Source organism: Pelophylax lessonae (genome assembly GCF_965119305.1).
Source record: "Pelophylax lessonae genome assembly, chromosome: 2".
Taxonomy (NCBI): Eukaryota; Metazoa; Chordata; class Amphibia; order Anura; family Ranidae; genus Pelophylax; species Pelophylax lessonae.
In genome coordinates, this window is record NC_138769.1 from 728,138,890 (window position 1) to 728,161,288 (window position 22,399).

Genomic DNA, 22,399 nt, shown 5'->3' on the forward strand with positions numbered 1-22,399 from the left:
TAACGCCTATATTAGAAAAATGGGTGTGGGAGCTGGTTATGTGGAGAGGAGAAATAGGAGTTGGGTGACCCTCGTCCCTTTACTGAAAAGTAGACATACAAGAGGAAAACCCCCCTAATGGGATTATAGCGGATGCCAACTCATATAAGTATGAGTTGGCATGCGCTATAGTCCCATTAGGGGGGTTTTCCTCTTGTATGTAACGCCTATATTAAAGCTCATTAAAGCAAGTCTAACACCCATACTAACGCTATAGGAGCATTTGTTAAGCATTAGAAATTTAGTCAAGTGTGACCAAGCCCTTAGTATCAGAAAGACTGAGCAGATGACTTTATTTGTTCAGCTGTTAAAAAATAATTTTATAATGAGTTTTTTCAGACTCGTTTTCACATCTTGGTTCCTTAGGCTGTAAATAAAAGAATTCAGCATAGGCGTAATGATGGTGTATATTATACTAACAATGCGATCATGCTGGGAGGAGTGGTCTGATGGAGGGCGGAAGTAAATGAAGATGATGGTACCATAGAAGAGGGAAATAACCATGAGATGAGAAGAACAGGAAGAAAATGCTTTGCTGCGGCTACTGCTGCTTTTCATTTTTACTACAGCCCGTCCAATGAGCACATAGGAGATGAAAATTAGAAGGAATGGAATGTTACCAGCCAAAGGAGCTTCGGTGTATATTAGGAGCTCAGCTAGTTTAGTACTGGAGCAAGACAGCTTGATAAGGGGTATCACATCACAGATGAAGTGGGGGATCAGTCTGTTCTCACAGTACTTTAAATGTGAGAGAATATACGTGTACAAAATTGAATGTAGAGAAGCTGCAATCCAACAGATACTAGTCAACATGACCATGACCTTATCACTCATTAATAACGTGTAGCGTAAGGGTTTGCATATAGCTAAATAACGATCAATTGCCATGACTGACAGAAGAAAACTCTCAGTGGTGCCCATTAATATGAGGAAGAACAACTGCAGGAAACAGCCAAGGAAGGAGATGGAGGTTCCTCCATGAAGAATGCAGGACAGAAGCTTAGGAGCGGTCACGGTAGAGAAAGCGATGTCCACTGCGGATAGGTTCCCTAAGAAAAAGTACATTGGTGTGTGCAACTGTGGAGAAAGTTTAATAGAACTTAACAAAAGTATATTAGAAGTCCATGTGAGGGTGTAGATGACCAGCATGGCAGAGAAGAAAGCAGCGTGGTTGTAGTGGAAGTCTGAGAAGCCCAGAAGGACAAAGCCAGAGGTTAGATTTACTGTTTTCATCATCAAGGAGTCAGCAAGGTCAGGTGAAAGAACAATACCAACAATCAACGGCAGAACACTAGATGTCACCTTTACTGTAGAGTTATAGAAATGAAACCCAATCTTCAATGCATTATCTAGAAATAAACAAGGTTTGTAACATTTTCTTTATCTTCCTTCATGACGATGTAAAGTAGATAAAGTCTCCTTTTCCTTTTGTTTATGTACAGTATATTACAGGCATACCCCACTTTTAAGTACACAATGGGACCAGAGCATGTATGTAAAACGAAAATGTACTTAAAGTGAAGCAATACCTTTTTTAATTTCTCAATGCATGTCAATACACTAGCTCCATAGGAAATCTTGGTCAGCTTGACATGGCATTGCTCCCAAACCATGTGACAAGGACACCAAGCTTGGGGAGCATGTTAAGGGGATCAAGGACTATGACATAGTAGATTACCTAGGCAAGCTGGCCAGCCACAAACAGGATATGTTGTAGTCCTGGGTCCCCTCTCAGTGCTCCCTAAGTTTGGTATCCCTGTCACTTATTGTTTGGGAGCAGTGCCATGTCAAGCTGACCAAGATTTCCTATAGACGCCAATGTTAAAAACCGGGAGTAGTGTCATGCCAAGCTGAACAAGCTGTGTCCTTACTCGCGAGTGTACTTAAAGCGGGGTATGCCTGTAATCATTTTTAGTTAAATCTTTCCTGACAATGATTAGTGAGGAACAGTTTACTTACATGGCTGTTTTTAGTTTTGGAAAAGTCATCAAACTCTTTTCTGAAAGAATCCAAAACCAGCCATAAACGGTATGAATCTTAGCTGGTTCAGCACAGGGACTGGCCGAGATTCAAACCATATATGGGCAGGCTGATTGTACCCAAGGCAGTCCGATAATGCCATAGCAATAGTCACTGCGTTCTCCTGGCAGGGACAGCTGTCAGGGAAGAAGAAGTAAGAGCAGGCACATAGTTATGAGAGGACGGAGAGTGTTTGTTAACCAACGGAGAAAGCCTATTTAGCCAAACCTATGGACTTTGGATTCCTGTTCACTTTCCACGCCCGCCACTAAGTGGCGCCAAATGGGCTATATAAACACCTCTGCTGCACTAGGACCTTGCCTTATGGTCTACAGCTTCCTGCTTCCTGTTCCCGGTGTTTTACTCTGTTGCTGTCCTGATCCGTCTGACCACGCTTGAACTGACCCCTGGCTTGCTCTTCGACAACGTCTCTGCTTTATCCTGCTGTCTGCCTGTCTGCCGTTACCAACTCCAGCCTGAACCTGACTACTCTGATCTGCCAGCCTGCTAAGCATCTGCTGCCTGTGATCAGTCAGTCTGCCAAGTACCCGCTGTCTGCGTCATGATCCAGCCTGCATCCAAGTACGCACAGACCTCAAATCTGCAGCCTTCACCATCTGAACTTCTAGGCACTCGTGCCACTCCAGGCTTCTGTGCCTCCTGTTTGCATTATCAGGAGGACTAGGCCGGAGGTGTAAGAGATCGCCTTCCTCTCCACGTCAGGCTCCATCTCCAGGTACGTGAAAACAGCTCCCTGCCCCCACCCCCCACCTCCCCACCAGGATAACACTATAGCTGTACTGAAGAGATTTCCCCTTCAACACTGGCTGTGTTGATGAGATAATCGGGCCGTTTTAGTTCCCACTACCCGTGTTTGCAGGAAAGAAAATCGTATCATCTATAGCCTGCTTTGCTCAGTGTTCCCCAAAAGGGTTAATATTGGGTTTCAGGGATTTAAGAAGACTAACCAAGTGGTTGATAAAAATTGCTAGGAGTTAAAACAGAGCTAGTAAATGTCTTGGGTCAATACTGTAGGTGCTTTATTATGAGTGGGGACAAGAATGGGGTCAAATAATCTTTTAATTTGAGGTTTTTTTTTAGAGCTTCACGCCAGTCCCTTGTCCTGAAGGTGAGTGATTAGTGAAGAGATAGTGTTATCCTGGGTTAGATGGCCAGAAAGAGTGGCCTTGAGTTTCTCTCCCAGCTGTGTGTTATAAGTGGCCTTCCACCCTCTCCTTTCCTGGAAGGATACAGTTAATTTCCATACCTCCTCCCCCCAAATTCTGTTTTGAGAGCCAGTGAGTACAGCCCCCTCAGACTTTGTTGTGGAGCCAGTGATTACACCTTCTTTAAACGCTGTTGGAAAGCCAATGGGTACACCCACCTCAAACCCTCTTGGAAAACCAGTTAGCGTATTCACTTCAAACTCTGAAACTCTGTTGGCAAAAGAGTGAGTATTCCAACTCCTCAGACTCTGTTGAAAAACCAAAGAGTACACTTGTCTTAATTTCTGTTGTAGAGCCAGTTAGTACATTCACCTCATGTTTTGTTGGAGAGCTAATAAGTAAGCCCACCTCAAACCCTTTTGGAGAACCGGTGAGTATGCCCATCTCAAACTCAGTTGGAGAGCCAATGAGTATGCCCACCTCAAACGCTATTGGAGAACCAGTGAGTATGCCCACCTCAATCTCAGTTGGAGAACTGGTGAGTATGCCCACCTCAATCTCAGTTGCAGAACCAATGAGTATGCCCACCTCAAACTCAATTGGAAAACCGGTGAGTATGCCCATATCAAACTCAGTTGGAGAGCCAATGAGTATGCCCACCTCAAACGCTATTGGAGAACCGGTGAGTATGCCCATATCAAACTCAGTTGGAGAGCCAATGAGTATGCCCACCTCAAACGCTATTGGAGAACCAGTGAGTATGCCCACCTCAAACTCAATTGGAGAACCGGTGAGTATGCCTATATCAAACTCAGTTGGAGAGCCAATGAGTATGCCCACCTCAAATGCTATTGGAGAACCAGTGAGTATGCCCACCTCAATCTCAGTTGGAGAACTGGTGAGTATGCCCACCTCAATCTCAGTTGCAGAACCAATGAGTATGCCCACCTCAAACTCAATTGGAGAACCGGTGAGTATGCCCATATCAAACTCAGTTGGAGAGCCAATGAGTATGCCCACCTCAAACGCTATTGGAGAACCAGTGAGTATGCCTACCTCAATCTCAGTTGGAGAACTGGTGAGTATGCCCACCACAATCTCAGTTGCAGAACCAATGAGTATGCCCACCTCAAACTCAATTGGAGAACCGGTGAGTATGCCCATATCAAAGTCAGTTGTAGAGCCAATGAGTATGCCCACCTCAAACGCTATTGGAGAACCAGTGAGTATGCCCACCTCAATCTCAGTTGGAGAACTGGTGAGTATGCCCACTTCAATCTCAGTTGCAGAACCAATGAGTATGCCCACCTCAAACTCAATTGGAGAACCGGTGAGTATGCCCATATCAAAGTCAGTTGGAGAGCCAATAAGTACGCCCACCTTAAACTCTGTTGGAGAGCCAATGAATATGCCCACCTCAAACTCACTTTGAGAGTCGCTGAGTAAACCTATACCCATAGGAGTGGTGCCAAAGAACTGATTGCAATGACTTTGAAGGTGAATAAGTGTGCCCAAACCAAAGAGTAAACTTCCACTCAACCCAAAATGAAGGAACTTCCAATCTCTGATGTCCAGAAGAGTGCCAGGAAGTTTTCAGAACCTTGCTCTGTAGTGCAACCAGGTAAAGCATTAATGGGTGATTTTTTTTTTTTTTTAATCTATTGTGAATTAAACCAACCATCTACATTTATTTTTGACTTTCTATTAGCTCCTGAAGAAAATCTAAACTCAAAAACAATAATATATTATATTTCAGCTTATCCATTCGTAGATGTGGTGGCTGCATTCATTTTCTTTTTTCAAGAACATTTTAGCAAGTACCAAAAAATGTAAATAAAATAAAAATAAAATAATATAATAATATAATAATTCTGGAGCTATGGCAGATACATAAAGAAATAGTAAGCATGCAAAAAAGTAATGTAATCCAGAAATCAATCAAATAGACCATCATTAATTAAATATCGTGGTATTTTAGACAAAGCCCCAGACAAATGCCCCATACACACGTGCAGATTATCTGCAGACTTTTGTCTGCAGACTTACCAAAACCATATAATATGAGGTCAAACCTAAACACTTTCAATTTGTATGCAATCCGGCAGGCCCTTGCACTACATAGAAAAGGTAAGTCTGCAGACAAAAGTCTGCAGATAATCTGCACGTGTGTACGGGGCATAAGAGATATATTTTCGGATGGTCTAAAATGAATAAGTTAGTAGGACACTGTGTGATTTAGAACAGAACCCCCCCCCCCCCCCAACCCCCATCCTCTTATTTAATCCTTTATTTATTTTAACTTTTTATTTTTCCTTTTCTTAAACTTCTCTCTCACCTTTCGCCTCCCCCCTACTCCTCCTCCCTGCCATACTTTTTTCCTCTTATTGTTAATAGGCAGACCCCTTTCCCTTGTTAAAGTGTTAAGGTGTTACTATTACCCTGTATTTTGTACTCTGTGGAACACCACCTTTCACATTATGTAAATGTTTATATAACTGTATATGTAAACTTCCAAGTGATTATTTAAATAAAAGAAAATAAATAAATTTTATTAAAATTAAATTAAAAAAAAAATACAAGAAAAAATAAATATAAGCAATCCCATAATTTTCTAGGGAAATATAAATATTTGTATTAAATATAATTCACAAAAAATAAAGACAAAACGTCTATATGGGTAAAACATTTAAGAACTCCAATTTGATAACATACAGCTTGGATAAGTAAATATCAGGAGACTTATGTAACATTAAACATTATTATTATTATTATTAAACATTAAGCCCCGTTCACATGCAGGCGACGCTACTTCGCACCGCGACCTCGGCGAGCAGCGCGCCGCGACCTCGGAGCGGCCGCCACGGACTTCATAACATTGAAGTCTATGGCAGTCGCCTCCTGGTCGCCCCAAAGAAGCTCCGGACCCTTTTTCTAAGTCGGAGCGACTTGTGTCGCTCCTATTAGAACGGGTCCACAGCTTCTCTATGGGAGGCAACCTACGGCGACCTGTGAGGCGACCAGGTCGCCTCACAGGTCGCCTTAGTGTGAACGGGGGCTAAGCTGTTTGTTATACTTGAATGTTTATACAGGGTCCTACAACAGCATTTTCATTTTTGAGGAATTATACCAGTGAACGGAGTGTAGAATGACACAATGGGGTGTATTAATAAAAACGTAGAGTTATTCTTCCTGCAAAACTGCATGGTACCATGATAATTAATCAAGGATAGTTTATTATTTATTTATTTTTATTTGAATCTGGATGACCTTTATTTTTGTATGGGTAATATTCCTTGAATGATCCACCCTAGCACCAGGAATGATATATAATGATATTGCTAAAAATGTTCTTAGCCTGGAAAAAGAAAAATGCAGCCATCACAATGATAGGTAAGCTGCTATATATATATATGACATGCATTGTGATCTGGAAGGTCTTATATAGACAGGTGTGTGGCTTTCCTAATCAAGTCCAATCAGTATAATCAAACACAGCTGGACTCAAATGAAGGTGTAGAACCATCTCAAGGATGATCAGAAGAAATGGAAAGCACCTGAGTTAAATATATGAGTGTCACAGCAAAGGGTCTGAATACTTAGGACCATGTGATATTTCAGTTTTTCTTTTTTAATAAATCTGCAACAATGTCAACAATTCTGTGTTTTTCTGTCAGTATGGGGTGCTATGTGTACATTCATGAGGAAGAAGAATGAACCTAAATGATTTTAGCAAATGGCTGCAATATAACAAAGAGTGAAAAATTTAAGGGGGTCTGAATACTTTCCGTACCCACTGTATACAGTATATAAAAAAAGGCAGATGGTTGGTTTAACTTAGAATTTAGAATTCTGTAGGAATAGTGTTTCTTTTGTGTGAATATTCATTTTTATTTATTTTCACTTTTTTTATATAGGAAATAACAAAAAAAAAAAAATATATTGTTTTATATTTCACACATTATCGTATTGCATAATTCATTTTAGGCCACCCAGATTATATCCTTTTGTTTGGGGCTTTATAAGTATCATGATAATTAAAATTCAGAGCAGATGGTTGGCTTAACATATAGTAGATTTAAAAAAAAAAAAATTGCAACATTTTAGATTCTGTAATAATTATTTCTTTATTTTTTTTGTAAATTTTTGATGAATATTTTTTTTTCTTTTTTCTTTTTAGAAGATAATAAAAGAGATTTTTTTTCTATTTCACATATTGTTATACCAAGTTATTTATTTAAGGCCATTCAAAACATATCCCTAAATTTGTGGGTTTGCCTAAAGTATCATACAAAAATTACCTGTTCATACTGCCAACAATGCAGTGTCCTTATTACTTCCTTTAAATTGAAATTACACAAAAAAATGTTATCTTCCTTTCAGTCTTTTGTAAGCTACTACCACTACCCCATGTAAAAGAAATTATTAGAAGCAGACTTATTTCTAGTTCAAATCAGGAGAGCAACCCGGGAGGCAACCATGGCTCTAGAGATAGTACAGAGGGTGAGAGTTGTCACCTTAAGGCAGCAAGAGGGGGATATCTATAAAATATTTAGCTCCATCTAGTGGCCAAAATGCAGTATAGCTTTCTGAGATACCTCAATAAGAAAATATACCGCGTTTTGGCCACTAGATGGAGCTGATCTTAGGAATGATTCTATTACAGAAGTTACAGCCAAAGTTTGTGCAGCCTGCCTGTGACATTGGTCCAATAAATGTTTTATAAATAGACACCCAAACGTGTTATTGTCAGGATCGGTAGGTGAAAAAAAAAAAAAAAAAAAAAAAACATAAAAATGGAATGCACTCACCACTTCTAAGCACTGTTAAGCCGCAATAATTTAATACATTTTGTATTTTGGGGTTTATATTGTCAAAAATGCTTATGCTTCTTTGACTGTATGTTTCTTAAATATGCTAATATATTGATTTTTAGGTGCTAATATATTGATTTTAATATGCTAATATATTGATTTTTAGGTGCTAATATATTGATTTTATTATGCTAATATATTGATTTTTAGGTGCTAATATATATTGATTTTTAGGTGCTAATATATTGATTTTAATATGCTAATATATTGATTTTTAGGTGCTAATATGTTGATTTTAATATGCTAATATATTGATTTTTAGGTGCTAATATGTTGATTTTAATATACTAATATATTGATTTTTATTTAATTCAATATATTAGCAATCTATGCTAATATATTGAATTAACTAGACCAGGAGGTCGATTTATTAAAAAAAAAAAAAAAAAAATACTGTTCGATTGCCTGAGCATTCACACAATTGTCACAAATACAGTAATCTCTGTAATGTGTTTAATATGTGTATTTCCTATGATCATCAGCTCCATCTACTGGCCATATTTATCTGAAATACTGTAAACCCCCCTCCATCGCGGGGGTTACGCGAAAAGTGAAAATCCGCGAAATAGAAAAACCCTATTAAAATACACTGTAGGCATGTTTTTTTTTTACTGTCACTGTACTTTTAAAAGCATTTTAAGGTCTTTAAACACACTTTTAAAACAATAGAAACTCATTTAAACACAAGATACTGAAAGACAGAGCAAGCGCTATGGAAAACACAAAAATATTTAATTTTCAATGATTTATATAGTAAAATAACATTACAGAAAAAAACGCAATATACCGGGACCGCAAAAATTGAACCACGATGGAGCGGGGGTTTACTGTACCACAATCAGGAAAAATACAGTATTATGACCACTAGGTGGAGCTGACGATGATAGGCAATATATATATTAGAAACATTATCAGGATTATTTGTGATGGCTGTGTGCTCAATTTTTTTTTTTTTTATAAATAGACCCATAGGTTTTCCTTTTTTTCTGGAAGTAAGACTTGTGCTGCTACCTTGACACAACTATTGGTGGCATCCACTGAATTCTTATTCTGTGAACTGTTGGAATTGTCTCTGATTTATAGCCAGAATGGACTCCGCATGTCACTTACCATTCCCTTAAAAAGACAGAGATGTAGCAGACACCAGGCGATCTCCTTTTATAATGTGCAGCTTCCTTTATTTCAGAGAGCTGGGTGTCACCTGGGAATGTTACATTTCTTAATAAATATTATTTCCAAAATTCTCTGGGGATTTTGCTACAATGTGTAACAAGGAGGATTGTTGTGAATGCTAAAAATAAAGCTGATCTCATTATTCTTTCATATTTTCTGCCTTTAATATGATTTACATTATCATATGCAGGAATTACTAATAATTTATATGACATTGATTAGTAAAGGGATCTATCTATGTATTAAAAATACAGATAATATAATAATTCTGGGGAAAAAGAAAATGTGATTTAGAACTTAACTGGTACCTAAAAAGGAATGGTCGTATGTCATTAAAGCGGAACTCCACTTTTGTTGAGAAAAAAACATTCCCCTCTGGGAAAAAAAGTGTGGGAACTCACTCAAGATTCCGCCCACCCCCCAAAAAAAATAAGTGCACCCCTCACATTTTTGTAAATATTTTATTCTATCTTTTCATGTGACAACACTGAAGAAATGACACTTTGTGAGGGCTAATAGCAGCAGTTAGTAAATGTGGTCATCTTTGTGCTGAGATAAATGATATGGCTACAATAGTAGATCTATGTATATTATTGACATAATCAAAGCTTTTGTGTATATCTCTGGAGGAAGAAATAATGCTAAATATTGTCTATGGTGTATTTGTCCGAATTCAGAGATAATAGCCCTGCAATCCTCAGCCTCCTTGCCTCATTAGAATCCTAGAGCAGCCTCCATACTGTTGATCACCATCTAGTCACATTATAGAATGCTGCGCTGTCCTCAATACTCAATATCAGGATGACAGATGATATGATTAGGGAAACTGGATCCAGCTTGGCATGCAATGATCAGCTCAGCAGACATACACCCATGGTGTACCTACCCAGTGGCGTACAAGCCCCCCCCCCCCCCCCCCCGGAGAGCATTAGGGGAAAGAATTGTGGGGGGGCCAGTAGAGCACAGAGTGGAGGGGGGACAGAAGAGCACAGAGTGGTGTGGGGACAGAAGAGCACAGAGTGGTGTGGGGACAGAAGAGCACAGAGTGGAGCGGGGACAGAAGAGCACAGAGTGGAGCGGGGACAGAAGAGCACAGAGTGGAGGGGGGACAGAAGAGCACAGAGTGGAGGTGGGACAGAAGAACACAGAGTGGAGGGGGGAAAGAAGAGCACAGAGTGGAGGGGGACAGAAGAGCACAGAGTGGAGGGGGGACAGAAGAACACAGAGTGGAGCAGGGACAGAAGAGCCCAGAGTGGAGCGGGGACAGAAGAGCACAGAGTGGAGGGGGGACAGAAGAACACAGAGTGGAGCAGGGACAGAAGAGCACAGAGTGGAGCGGGGACAGAAGAACACAGAGTGGAGCGGGGACAGAAGAACACAGAGTGGAGTGGGGACAGAAGAGCACAGAGTGGAGCGGGGACAGAAGAGCACAGAGTGGAGGGGGGACAGAAGAGCACAGAGTGGAGGGGGGACAGAAGAGCACAGAGTGGAGGTGGGACAGAAGAACACAGAGTGGAGGGAGGATAGAAGAGCACAGAGTGGAGCGGGGACAGAAGAGCACAGAGTGGTGCGGGGACAGAAGAGCACAGAGTGGAGTGGGAACAGAAGGGCACAGAGTGGAGTGGGGACAGAAGAGCGCAGAGGGGAGCGGGGACAGAAGAGCACAGAGTGGAGGGGGGACAGAAGAGCACAGAGTGGAGCGGGGACAGAAGAGCACAGAGTGGAGCGGGGACAGAAGAGCACAGAGTGGAGGGGGGACAGAAGAGCACAGAGTGGAGCGGGAACAGAAGAGCACATAGTGGAGCGGGGACAGAAGAGCACAGAGTGGAGGCGGGACAGAAGAGTACAGAGTGGAGTGGGGACAGAAGAGCACAGAGTGGAGCGGGGACAGAAGAGCACAGAGTGGAGCGGGGACAGAAGAACACAGAGTGGAGTGGGGACAGAAGAGCACAGAGTGGAGCGGGGACAGAAGAGCACAGAGTGGAGCGGGGACAGAAGAGCACAGAGTGGAGGGGGGACAGAAGAGCACAGAGTGGAGGTGGGACAGAAGAACACAGAGTGGAGGGAGGATAGAAGAACACAGAGTGGAGTGGGGAAAGAAGAGCACAGAGTGGTGCGGGGACAGAAGAGCACAGAGTGGAGCGAGGACAGAAGAGCCCAGAGTGGAGCGGGGACAGAAGAGCACAGAGTGGAGGGGGGACAGAAGAGCACAGAGTGGAGCGGGGACAGAAGAGCACAGAGTGGAGCGGGGACAGAAGAGCACAGAGTGGAGGGGGGACAGAAGAGCACAGAGTGGAGCGGGAACAGAAGAGCACAGAGTGGAGCGGGGACAGAAGAGCACAGAGTGGAGGCGGGACAGAAGAGTACAGAGTGGAGCAGGGACAGAAGAGCACAGAGTGGAGCAGGGACAGAAGAGCACATAGTGGAGCGGGGACAGAAGAGCACAGAGTGGAGGCGGGACAGAAGAGTACAGAGTGGAGTGGGGACAGAAGAGCACAGAGTGGAGCAGGGACAGAAGAGCACAGAGTGGAGCAGGGACAGAAGAGCACATAGTGGAGCGGGGACAGAAGAGCACAGAGTGGAGGCGGGACAGAAGAGTACAGAGTGGAGTGGGGACAGAAGAGCACAGAGTGGAGCAGGGACAGAAGAGCACAGAGTGGAGCGGGGACAGAAGAACACAGAGTGGAGCGGGGACAGAAGAACACAGAGTGGAGTGGGGACAGAAGAGCACAGAGTGGAGCGGGGACAGAAGAGCACAGAGTGGAGCGGGGACAGAAGAGCACAGAGTGGAGGGGGGACAGAAGAGCACAGAGTGGAGGTGGGACAGAAGAACACAGAGTGGAGGGAGGATAGAAGAGCACAGAGTGGAGTGGGGACAGAAGAGCACAGAGTGGTGCGGGGACAGAAGAGCACAGATTGGAGCGAGGACAGAAGAGCCCAGAGTGGAGCGGGGACAGAAGAGCACAGAGTGGAGGGGGGACAGAAGAGCGCAGAGTGGAGGGGGGACAGAAGAGCGCAGAGTGGAGGGGGGACAGAAGAGCGCAGAGTGGAGGGGGGGCAGAAGAGCGCAGAGTGGAGGGGGGACAGAAGTGCACAGAGTGGAGGGGGGACAGAAGTGCACAGAGTGGAGGGGGGACAGAAGAGCACAGAGTTGAGGGGGGACAGAAGAGCACAGAGTGGAGGGGGGACAGAAGAGCACAGAGTGGAGCGGGGACAGAAGAGCACAGAGTGGAGCGGGGACAGAAGAGCACAGAGTGGAGCGGGGACAGAAGAGTACAGAGTGAAGGGGGGACTGAAGAGCACAGCGGGAGACTGAAGAGCACTGGGGGGGGGGGGGCTGAAGAACACTGGGGGGCCAGCAAAAGAAAAAATATGTTGGATAGGAGGGGCAGCTGCGTATAGAGGAGTTGGTCTTTCCATAGGAGAATCAGGCATTCCACAGCTGCAGGAGTAGTATGAAATGATCAATTCTTCTATATGCAGCTGTCCCATCCCACCGCCATCTAGCACACAGGGAGGCTGCTCAAATCTCGGGCACTCACCTTCTTCCCACCCCTGCGAGCAGCGCAGCACAGACCGAAGGAGCAAGCTGCCCTCACATGAGGAGATGAACAGTCAGCGGCGCCACTACCAGCTTGACACCCTCCCCCAGTGCACCCCCCCCCCCCGTTGGTATGCCACTGCACCTACCTTCCCCCAGTTGAGGGGTCTGTAGAAATCTGACACTTCCTGCTGCGCACTTCCTTCCTGATCACCCAATTTTGCCAATATTGGATTTGAATGTCCCGCACGCTCGTTTTCGGTCCTCCTCCTCCTGCAGCAGCCGCTATAACAAAGTCCCGCCTCCTCTAATATACGTCACACTGATTCAATTTGCTGGCATTGGATCAGTGTTCCGCCTATCACTGGAGCCGGTCTAGGTGGCTGGACTTTGTTACAGCGGCCACTGGAGGAGAAGGAGAAGAACCGAGGCAGGACAAGGGCCAGTCCTGCAGGATTCAGCAGCTAATGGGAACGGCGTTCCTGTTGTGGTAATAGTACAGGAGCGTCGTTCCCATGCGTTCCTGCAGGACTCGAGCCCTGATTATAACAAACTTTGTTGCAGATTCCTACCTTTTGTTATTCTGAAGAAATCATTTTTTTCCCTCTGTGCCTCTGTGCTGAGTGGGTCAAATGGGAGTGGTTTCATAATTATCTATCAGCTGTGGCAGCTGCAGAGCACTATTGAGGAAATCTTCTGGGTCTGCATCCCTTTAGACGTGCTCCTATTGGGAATATCTCACCAACAATGACATTTTTGTTGCAGGGGATGCCAGAAATCTGTCTTGTATCTTAGTGCAGACTTCTGAGAAAATTGGTGAGCCAATCACACAAGCAGAAAAGGATGTTTCTGGGGGTGTGGTCAGTATACATTCTGTGTACAGAACACCTCCAGGCGGCCATATTGTATTGCATTTTCAGAAAATTACAACAGCTGCAGATTGAAAAGGTAAGGTCATTTTTAATAACATTCAATTACAATATAATTTGTATCGCAATTGTATACGCTATATTGTTTTTTCTTTATTTGCTGATTTTTTTTTTCCCCTACGAAAGTGGAGTTACCCTTTAGTATAAAACATCAATATTTATTACAACATCTTAAAAAATACATAAAAACAAGAAAAAATGCTCTCATGATATACAAATTGGGATATGACATTTGAACCATCCCTGTTAATCATCCAAGAGGTGGACGCGTTTCACATTAAATGGCTTCCTCAGGACCGTACACCTTTTGCAACAAAGAGACGTATCCTATTAAGGGAAACCGAAAAATTAAGAATGCAATATACAATGCTTTTATACATTTCAAAACACAGTATGCTGTGTCCACAGCGCGACTTACATATCAACTCGAGAGCCCCAGCAGCGATGGCAGAGCAACTTGCGATATACAACAGATATCAGCGACAGAACAGAACAACTGATCGGGGGCAGAGTGATGACGTCATCAATTTTGGCGCCATGCACGGATATATAGCAAGGCAGCCTTCACTGGTATGTTTGCCGATGGTGGAGGACATTTGGTGGATGGTGATAGGTGAGATCTCTGCTGCTGGCTTGGCCATACCTCATTCATCTTCTTTATTTTGTCCATTGTAACACCTGTTTTCTTATGTTCTTCAGGTGTGTCAGCTCTGGCATGTGGGATCATGAGTTGTGCTTTTTTAGTTACCTACTCTGCTGTCTCGTTTAGGATAGATATAGCTGCTAAGGCATGATTATGGGTAAATATGTTTACTCTTGGTACTGTTATTATACTTAAGGTATATCCAATGGTGTTTACCATCCTAAATGATTTTTTAGGTTGGCAGGATTTCTGCCTGTGGATTTATTTGATAACATGGCCCGGGTATAATTGCTTCACTCTCCCTTCTATATATAAATAAATCCGCGCTTAGGATATGGATGTATCAAATACAACTGGCTGCGGCCCACCTCTAAAACTATAATCCAAAGATATATAGTTAAAATATGATAAAAATGTGATAAAAAAGGAGGGGAGGTAGATGGCGCTGTCTATAAAACCAATATATGCAATAAATATGGATCAAATAGCAGAATATATCTTAAAAATCAATAAAATGAGGTAAACACGTACTGAGCCAGGGGTTAAAACCCTGAAAGTGACTAAGTGATAAATTAAGAGGAATTAGAGTTTCCTAAAAAAAAAATGGGCTAAAAAGCCCTTAGCCGAAAGTGACTGTGCTAAAAGGAAAGAAAAAAGATAGCCCCAAAACTAGGGTTCGGGTTTCTTAATGTGAAAAAAGTTATAAATATGGCTCAAACTAGACAGTGCCTGTAGATAAAGTAGTGAAGTAGTGCAGAAACCATTGTATTGAGATAAACCACATAAAAAGGTATTACGCAAATTAAAATACTAGGCAATGAATCCAACAAAGTGTGCAAAAAAATTGCATATAATGGGATTCACCAAAATCGCATCCACATCGAAACACTGACAGAGTGCTTAAACTGTGCAAAAAGTGATAAAGTGCTCAATAATTTCGACTAATATAAAAAATATAAATGTAATAAAATTAATAAAGTGACAGGGGAAATGAATGAAGGTATAATAAAATGCTAAATGCTATAAAAGTTGCATAAAATATTAAACAAAGGTATTCAAAACATTCGTTCTTAGTACAAATCCTCTAATGGATAGAAGGAAATCCTACAGGATTCACAGCATAAAATCAGCAGGGAAAAACTCTGAGAATATATGCGGGGGACCTGACGTCCCATAACAAAAGTTCAGCAGGGAAAAAAATTGTCCAATATATACGTGACAATCCAAAAAATATCCTTAGGGTATTTTTAAATCCTAAAAACAGTTCTTAAAGTGCCGAAAATTCCTTATTCAAGGTGACTTCAGTGCAGGTGCCTTTAAAAATCCATAGGGGTACTTAATGAGGTGATCAAACGGTGCTCCCCGCACTCCCGGGACCGCACTTACCAGAGGTGATTACCCCTACAGGGGTAACAAGCCTGTGTGTAATACTTGGCTCTCCCACTCCTCAGGTTCCGGCACTCAGTTTCCCTGGGTGGTCTGGTCAGCTCTGGATGGTGTCCCTGTGTGTATAGGCTATAACCTGCCCGGATCTGGTCCCTTTAGGATCGTAACCTCACAAGGTCCGGAGACATTCCAAGGATATATATGAAGAAAGAAGGGGCTCACATAGTGTAATATTGTAGGTAAAAAACCCAATATTTATTGAAATAATACTCACAATATGATAAAAAGCAAACAGCAATGAATGGTGCAGTAGCGATGGCACACTTCCGGGATGCGGTGCGTTCCACGGGACCGGATGCGCGTTCCACAAAGGCGGATGCGATGTGATGACGTCGGACAGACGAAACCCGTAGAGCGTCATCACATCACATCCGCCTTTGTGGAACGCGCATCCGGTCCCGTGGAACGCACCGCATCCCGGAAGTGTGCCATCGCTACTGCACCATTCATTGCTGTTTGCTTTTTATCATATTGTGAGTATTATTTCAATAAATATTGGGTTTTTACCTACAATATTACACTATGTGAGCCCCTGCTTTCTTCATATATATCCTTGGAATGTCTCCGGACCTTGTGAGGTTACTCTGTCAGTGTTTCGATGTTGATGCGATTTTGGTGAATCGCATTATATGCAATTTTTTTGCACACTTTGTTGGATTCATTGCCTAGTATTTTAATTTGCGTAATACCTTTCATGTGGTTTATCTCAATACAATGGTTTCTGCACTACTTCACTACTTTATCTACAGGCACTGTCTAGTTTGAGCCATATTTATAACTTTTTTCACTTTAACAAAGCTGAACCCTAGTTTTGGGGCTATCTTTTTTCTTTCCTTTTAGCACAGTCACTTTCGGCTAAGGGCTTTTTAGCCCATTTTTTTAGGAAACTCTAATTCCTCTTAATTTATCACTTAGTCACTTTCAGGGTTTTAACCCCTGGCTCAGTACGTGTTTACCTCATTTTATAGATTTTTAAGATATATTCTGCTATTTGATCCATATTTATTGCATATATTGGTTTTATAGGCAGCGCCATCTACTCTCCCTTCTTTGCCACTCTATGGTTAAGTAAGTATTGGTATAATATTGTGTGGGGAATCTACTATATGATATTCTATTTAGGATTTTGCAACCATGATTTCTTTCTGGTTCTATAGAGGTTATAAATGTAATAATTTGGGTGTTTGTAATATATTTTTAGTAATATTTCCCAATGCTTTGTATATCCAATCCAGTTGGTGGTGTATTCTTTAGTTGGTGTTATATTTACAATTGGCCCCAAGATGGCGTTTGCGCCAGTAAAACCAACGCAATCTATTTCAGCCAATCGAATATATAATAAGGACTTCCAATTAGATCCGCTACAACGGTCTTATGTTCAAGATACACTGAACAGGATTGGATGGTCTGTGAGTTATAACATATATAAATCAGGAACTGACATAGGCGATCATGTGACTCCTGAAGACGTCAGACGTTTGCTGATGAAACGCGTCGAGTTCAGGGACGCCGCTACGTCATTTCCGGTTGGTGGAACGCAGAAGTGCGTTCCAATTCCTGCTTAATTGATTATCTGTTATTCCACCTTGCTGATTTTAGGAGATGGAAATGTAAGTCATTTATTTTCTTAATAAACAAAGTTACAAGCTTACTACACTATGCAGCCTCCTTCTCTCCTCCTCATACCTCCCTGAACTTTATGATGGCACTGAGTGGACGCTGTAACCCACTACATTGGAATAAACAAGGGGCATTTCATTATCTGGTTCTGAGGAGATCTCTGTGGTGATTGACTAACATCCATTGCAAATACCCTAGAGGCATCTGGTAAGTGGGCTGTGCTTGTGGTGTCGGTGGAGGAGTGCACAAACCCACAACTGAAGTAGTGGCCTTGAATTAAAGGGACACACCATACTCACGCCTAGGAGTAGTTTGGCACTAATATTTGTGGACACAATATTCACCTATTATTTACACTGTATTGGATATATTGGTTTTGAGCGCGGTCTTTATCACCTTTGGACAAATCAATAGAGGGCCGCGTTGTCTACACCAAACTAGACTATATTGGCATTTCTTATCTGTTGTATATCACAAGTCGCTCTGTCATTGCTAATGGGGCTCTCACGTTGATATACGTACAGTATCTCACAAAAGTGAGTACACCCCTCACATTTTTTGTAAACATTTTATTATATCTTTTCATGTGACAACACTGAAGAAATGACACTTTGCTACAATGTAAAGTAGTGAGTGTACAGCTTGTATAACAGTGTAAATTTTCTGTTTCCTAAAAATAACTCGCACAGCCATTAATGTCTAAACCGCTGGCAACAAAAGTGAGTACACCCCTAAGTCAAAATGTCCAAATTGGCCCATTGTCAATATTTTGTGTGGCCACCATTATTTTCTAGCACTGCCTTAACCCTCTTGGGCATGGAGTTCATCAGAGCTTTACAGACTGCTTCTGGAGTCCTCTTCCACTCCTCCATGATGACATTACAGTTCTGGTGGATGTTGGAGACCTTGCGCTCTTCCACCTTCCATTTGAGGATATCCCACAGATGCTCAATAGGGTTTAGGTCTGGAGACATGATTGGCCAGTCCATCACCTTTACCCTCAGCTTCTTTAGCAAGGCAGTGGTCGTCTTGGAGGTATGTTTGGGGTCGTTATCATGTTGGAATACTGCTCTACGGCCCAGTCTCCAAAGGGAGGGGATCGTGCTCTGCTTCAGTAAGTCACAGTACATGGTGGCATTCATGGTTCCCTCAATGAACTGTAGCTCCTCAATGCGGGCAGCACTCATGCAGCCCCAGACCATGACACTCCCACCTCCATGCTTATTTGTACTCCTCACCTGGTTGCAGCCACACATGCTTGACACCATCTCAACCAAATAAGTTTATCTTGGTATCATCAGACCACAGGAGATGGTTACAGTAATCCATGTCCTTAGTCTGCTTGTCTTCAGCAAACATTTTGCTGGCTTTCTTGTGCATTATCTTTAGAAGAGGTTTCCTTCTGGGACAACAGCCATGCAGACAATTTTAATGCAGTGTGTGGCGTATAGTCTGAGCACTGACAGGCTGACCCCCCACCCCTTCAACCTCTGCAGCAATGCTGGCAGCACTCATACGTCTATTTCCAAAAGACAACCTCTGGATATGATGCTGAGCACATGCACTCAACTTCTTTGGCCGACCATGGCAAGGCCTGTTCTGATTGGAACCCGTCCTGTTAAACCGCTGTATGGTCTTGGCCACTGTGCTGCAGCTCAGTTTTAGGGTCTTGGCAATCTTCTTATAGCCTAGGCCATCTTTATGTAGAGCAACAATTCTTTTTTTCAGATACTCAGAGAGTACTGTATATAATTACCAAAAGTATTTGGACACCTGCCTTTACATGCACATGAACTTTAATGGCATGCCAGTCTTAGTCCATAGGGTTCAATATAGAGTTGGCCCACCCTTTGCATCTATACCAGCTTCAACTCTTCTGGGAAGGCTGTCCACAAGTTTAAGCAGTGTTTCAATGGGAATGTTTGACCATTCTTCCAGAAGTGCATTTGTGAGGTCAGGCACCGATGTTGGAGACAAGGCCTGGATCGCAGTCTCCACTCTAATTCATCCCAAAGGTGTTCTATTGGGTTGAGGTCAGGAATCTGTGCAGGACAGTCAAGTTCCTTCACCCAAAAATCACTCATCTATGTCTTTATGGACCTTGCTTTTTGCACTGGTCCGAATCATTTGGTGGAGGGGGGATTATGGTGTGGGGTTGTTTTTCAGCAGTTGGGCTTGACCCCATAGTTCCAGTGAAGGGAACTCTTAAGGCGTTAGCATACCAAGACATTTTGGACAATTTCATGCTTTCTTTTTTGAGTGAACAGTTTGGAGATGGCCCCTTCCTGATCCAACATAACTTCACACCAGTGCACAAAGCAAGGCCCATACAGACATGGATGAGCGAGTTTGGGGTGGAGGAACTTATCTGGCCTGCACAGAATTCTGACCTCAACCCGATTGAACACCTTTGGAATAAATTAGAGTGGATACTGCGAGCCAGGCCTTCTCTCCAACATTAGTGCCTGACCTCACATATGGGCTTCAGGAAGAATGGTCAAGCATTCCCATAGACACACTCCTATACCTTGTGGACAGCCTTCCCAGAAGAGTTGAAGCTGTTATAGCTGCAAAGGGTGGGGCCATACCAATAGTAAACCCTTCCAACTAAGACTGGAAAGTCAATAAATTTCATGTGCGCGTACGGGTAGCCATTCCAATACTTTTGGTAATATAGTATATGTACAGGACATCAGAGATGGGTCCTGAATGATACTGGATTTTAGCCCCTTTAGGGAGGGAAATATGAGAAACAGCCTTGATTGCTCTGGATTAGCTCACCTGTAGGAGAGCTGTAAAAGGGCATAAAGTAGCCAGCAAGCCAGTGAGATGTTGGATGAAGCAGGACTAGGTGTGAGTGGGTTGTGTGTTGTTTCTCTTACTGAGTGGGTGCTGGCTTTCTGTGACCTTTTCCTCGAGCAGGTAGGAACTCAAAACCCTGTGGTGGGGTAAGGTGATGCTGCCAGAGAGCCAAAGCTTTATTATGTACCTAAGTTTTTTGACTATTTCTGTTTATGCTTAAGATAAGCTGCATTGCTTGCCTTTTGAAGAAAATAAAAACGGTTTGATTTCCAAATATATGGCTGGGTAGTGATCGGAACTCCCAAATATTACAGTGGGAAGGAATGTTTAGGTCTGAGAAGACATCTCACGGACATAAAATAGAATACAGCCATGGTCAGTTCAAAATCTTGCTGAATAGAATTGAATAAACTTGTTCAGAGATAATGGACAGTAAGCTCAATTCACAAAACCAACTCATCAGTATGGGGACACTTAAGGATACTTTTTGTGTGACAAATAACTGTCACACAAAAAGTGATACTTTCAATGCTTTACACTTCATAACTACAATCATTACTTCCCTCATTCAACCCCACCACTATAGACAAGATTGCTAAACTACTTGCTAACGTCCATCTAACCACCTGCCCTCTGGATCCTGTTCCCTGGCAAATGCTATGTTCACCATCTGGCTCTATCCTACACTCTCTCTTCTGGCATCTTCCCCAACTCTCTAAAACATGCACTAGCGAGCCCCATACTCAACAAGCCCTCACTGGACCCAACCAATCTTAACAACCTACGCCCCATTTCCTTGCTTCCCTTTTTATCCAAACTCCTTGAACGTTTGTTCTACAACCGACTGAGCAACCACCTTGCCGAGAATAGCCTTCTTGATCCCCTTCAGTCTGGATTTCATCCTCAACACTCCACAGAAACTGCTCTCCTAAAACTACAAATGATCTACTAACTAATAGGAGTACTATTCTGAACTCCTACTCCTGGATCTTTCTGTGGCCTTTGATATGGTTGAACACCCCTCCTCCTCATAAAACACCACGCCTTTGGTCTCCATGACTATGCTCTTAGCTGGTTCTCTTCCTACTTATCCAACCGCACCTTTAGCGTTACTTATAATTCTACTTCCTCCTCTCCTCTTCCTTTCTTGGTTGGGGTCCCCCAAGGTTCTGTTCTTAGACCTCTCCTTTTTTAATCTACACCTCCTCCCTGGTTCAATTGATAGCCTCCTGTGGCTTCCAATACCATCTCTACGCTGATGACACCAAAATCTTTTTCTCTACCCTTCAGCTCACTCCCTCAGTTTCCTCACATATCACTAATTTACCAGCAGATATATCAGTCTGGATGTCACACTACTTCCTCAAACTCAATCCATCCAAAACCAAGCTTATAATTTTTCCTCCACCACATGCCCCTTCCCCTGATCTCTTTGTCAAAATTGATGGCATAATTATCAGCCCATCCCCACATACCAAAGTCCTAGGTGTAGTCCCAGACTCTGAACTCTCCTTCAAGCCCCACATCCAATCACTGTCCAAATCTTGCCGCCTCAACCTCCGCAACATCTCCAAAATATGCCCCTTTCTAACCAATGACACAACAAAGCTCTTAATTCCCTCCCTGGTCATCTCTCGCCTCGACTACTGCAACTCCCTTCTTATTGACTTACCTCTACACAGGCTATCCCCCCCTCAATCCATCATGAATGCTGCTGCCGGACTCTTCCACCTTAGTCTCTGCTACTCCTCTCTGTAAATCGCTCCACTGGCTTCCACTCACCCAACAAATTAAATTCAAAACACTAACAACAATTTACAAAGCCATCCACAATTTAGCCCCCAGCTATATCACTAAACTTGTCTCAAAATACCATCCTAATCACTCTTTGTCCCTTTTATGACATCCTGCTCCCTAGCTCCCTTGTCACTTCCTCCCATGCTCGCCTCCAGGATTTTTCCAGAGCCTCTCCAATCCTATGGAACTCCTTACCCCAGTCTGTCTGATTATCTCCTACTCTATTAGCTTTTAGACGATCCCTGAAAACCCTCCTCTTCAGAGAAGCCTATCCTACCCACACCTAACAACTGTATTTTTATTTTCTCCATAAGCTCATCCCTCACAGTTATTGTATGTATATTATCACTTGC

At 42.8% G+C, this 22,399-nt stretch overlaps 1 protein-coding gene across 1 annotated transcript; it reads right to left on the reverse strand.

The window, feature by feature from the left end:
- Positions 1–339: 339 nt before the first annotated feature.
- On the reverse strand, positions 340–1,272 carry LOC309548312 (olfactory receptor 1G1-like; the record flags this gene model as incomplete). The annotated part of the gene is made up of 1 exon (XM_082248251.1): positions 340–1,272. The coding sequence occupies one exon, from the start codon at positions 1,270–1,272 to the stop codon at positions 340–342; it is 933 nt and encodes a 310-aa protein (XP_082104377.1).
- Between the last annotated feature and the right edge of the window lie 21,127 nt (positions 1,273–22,399).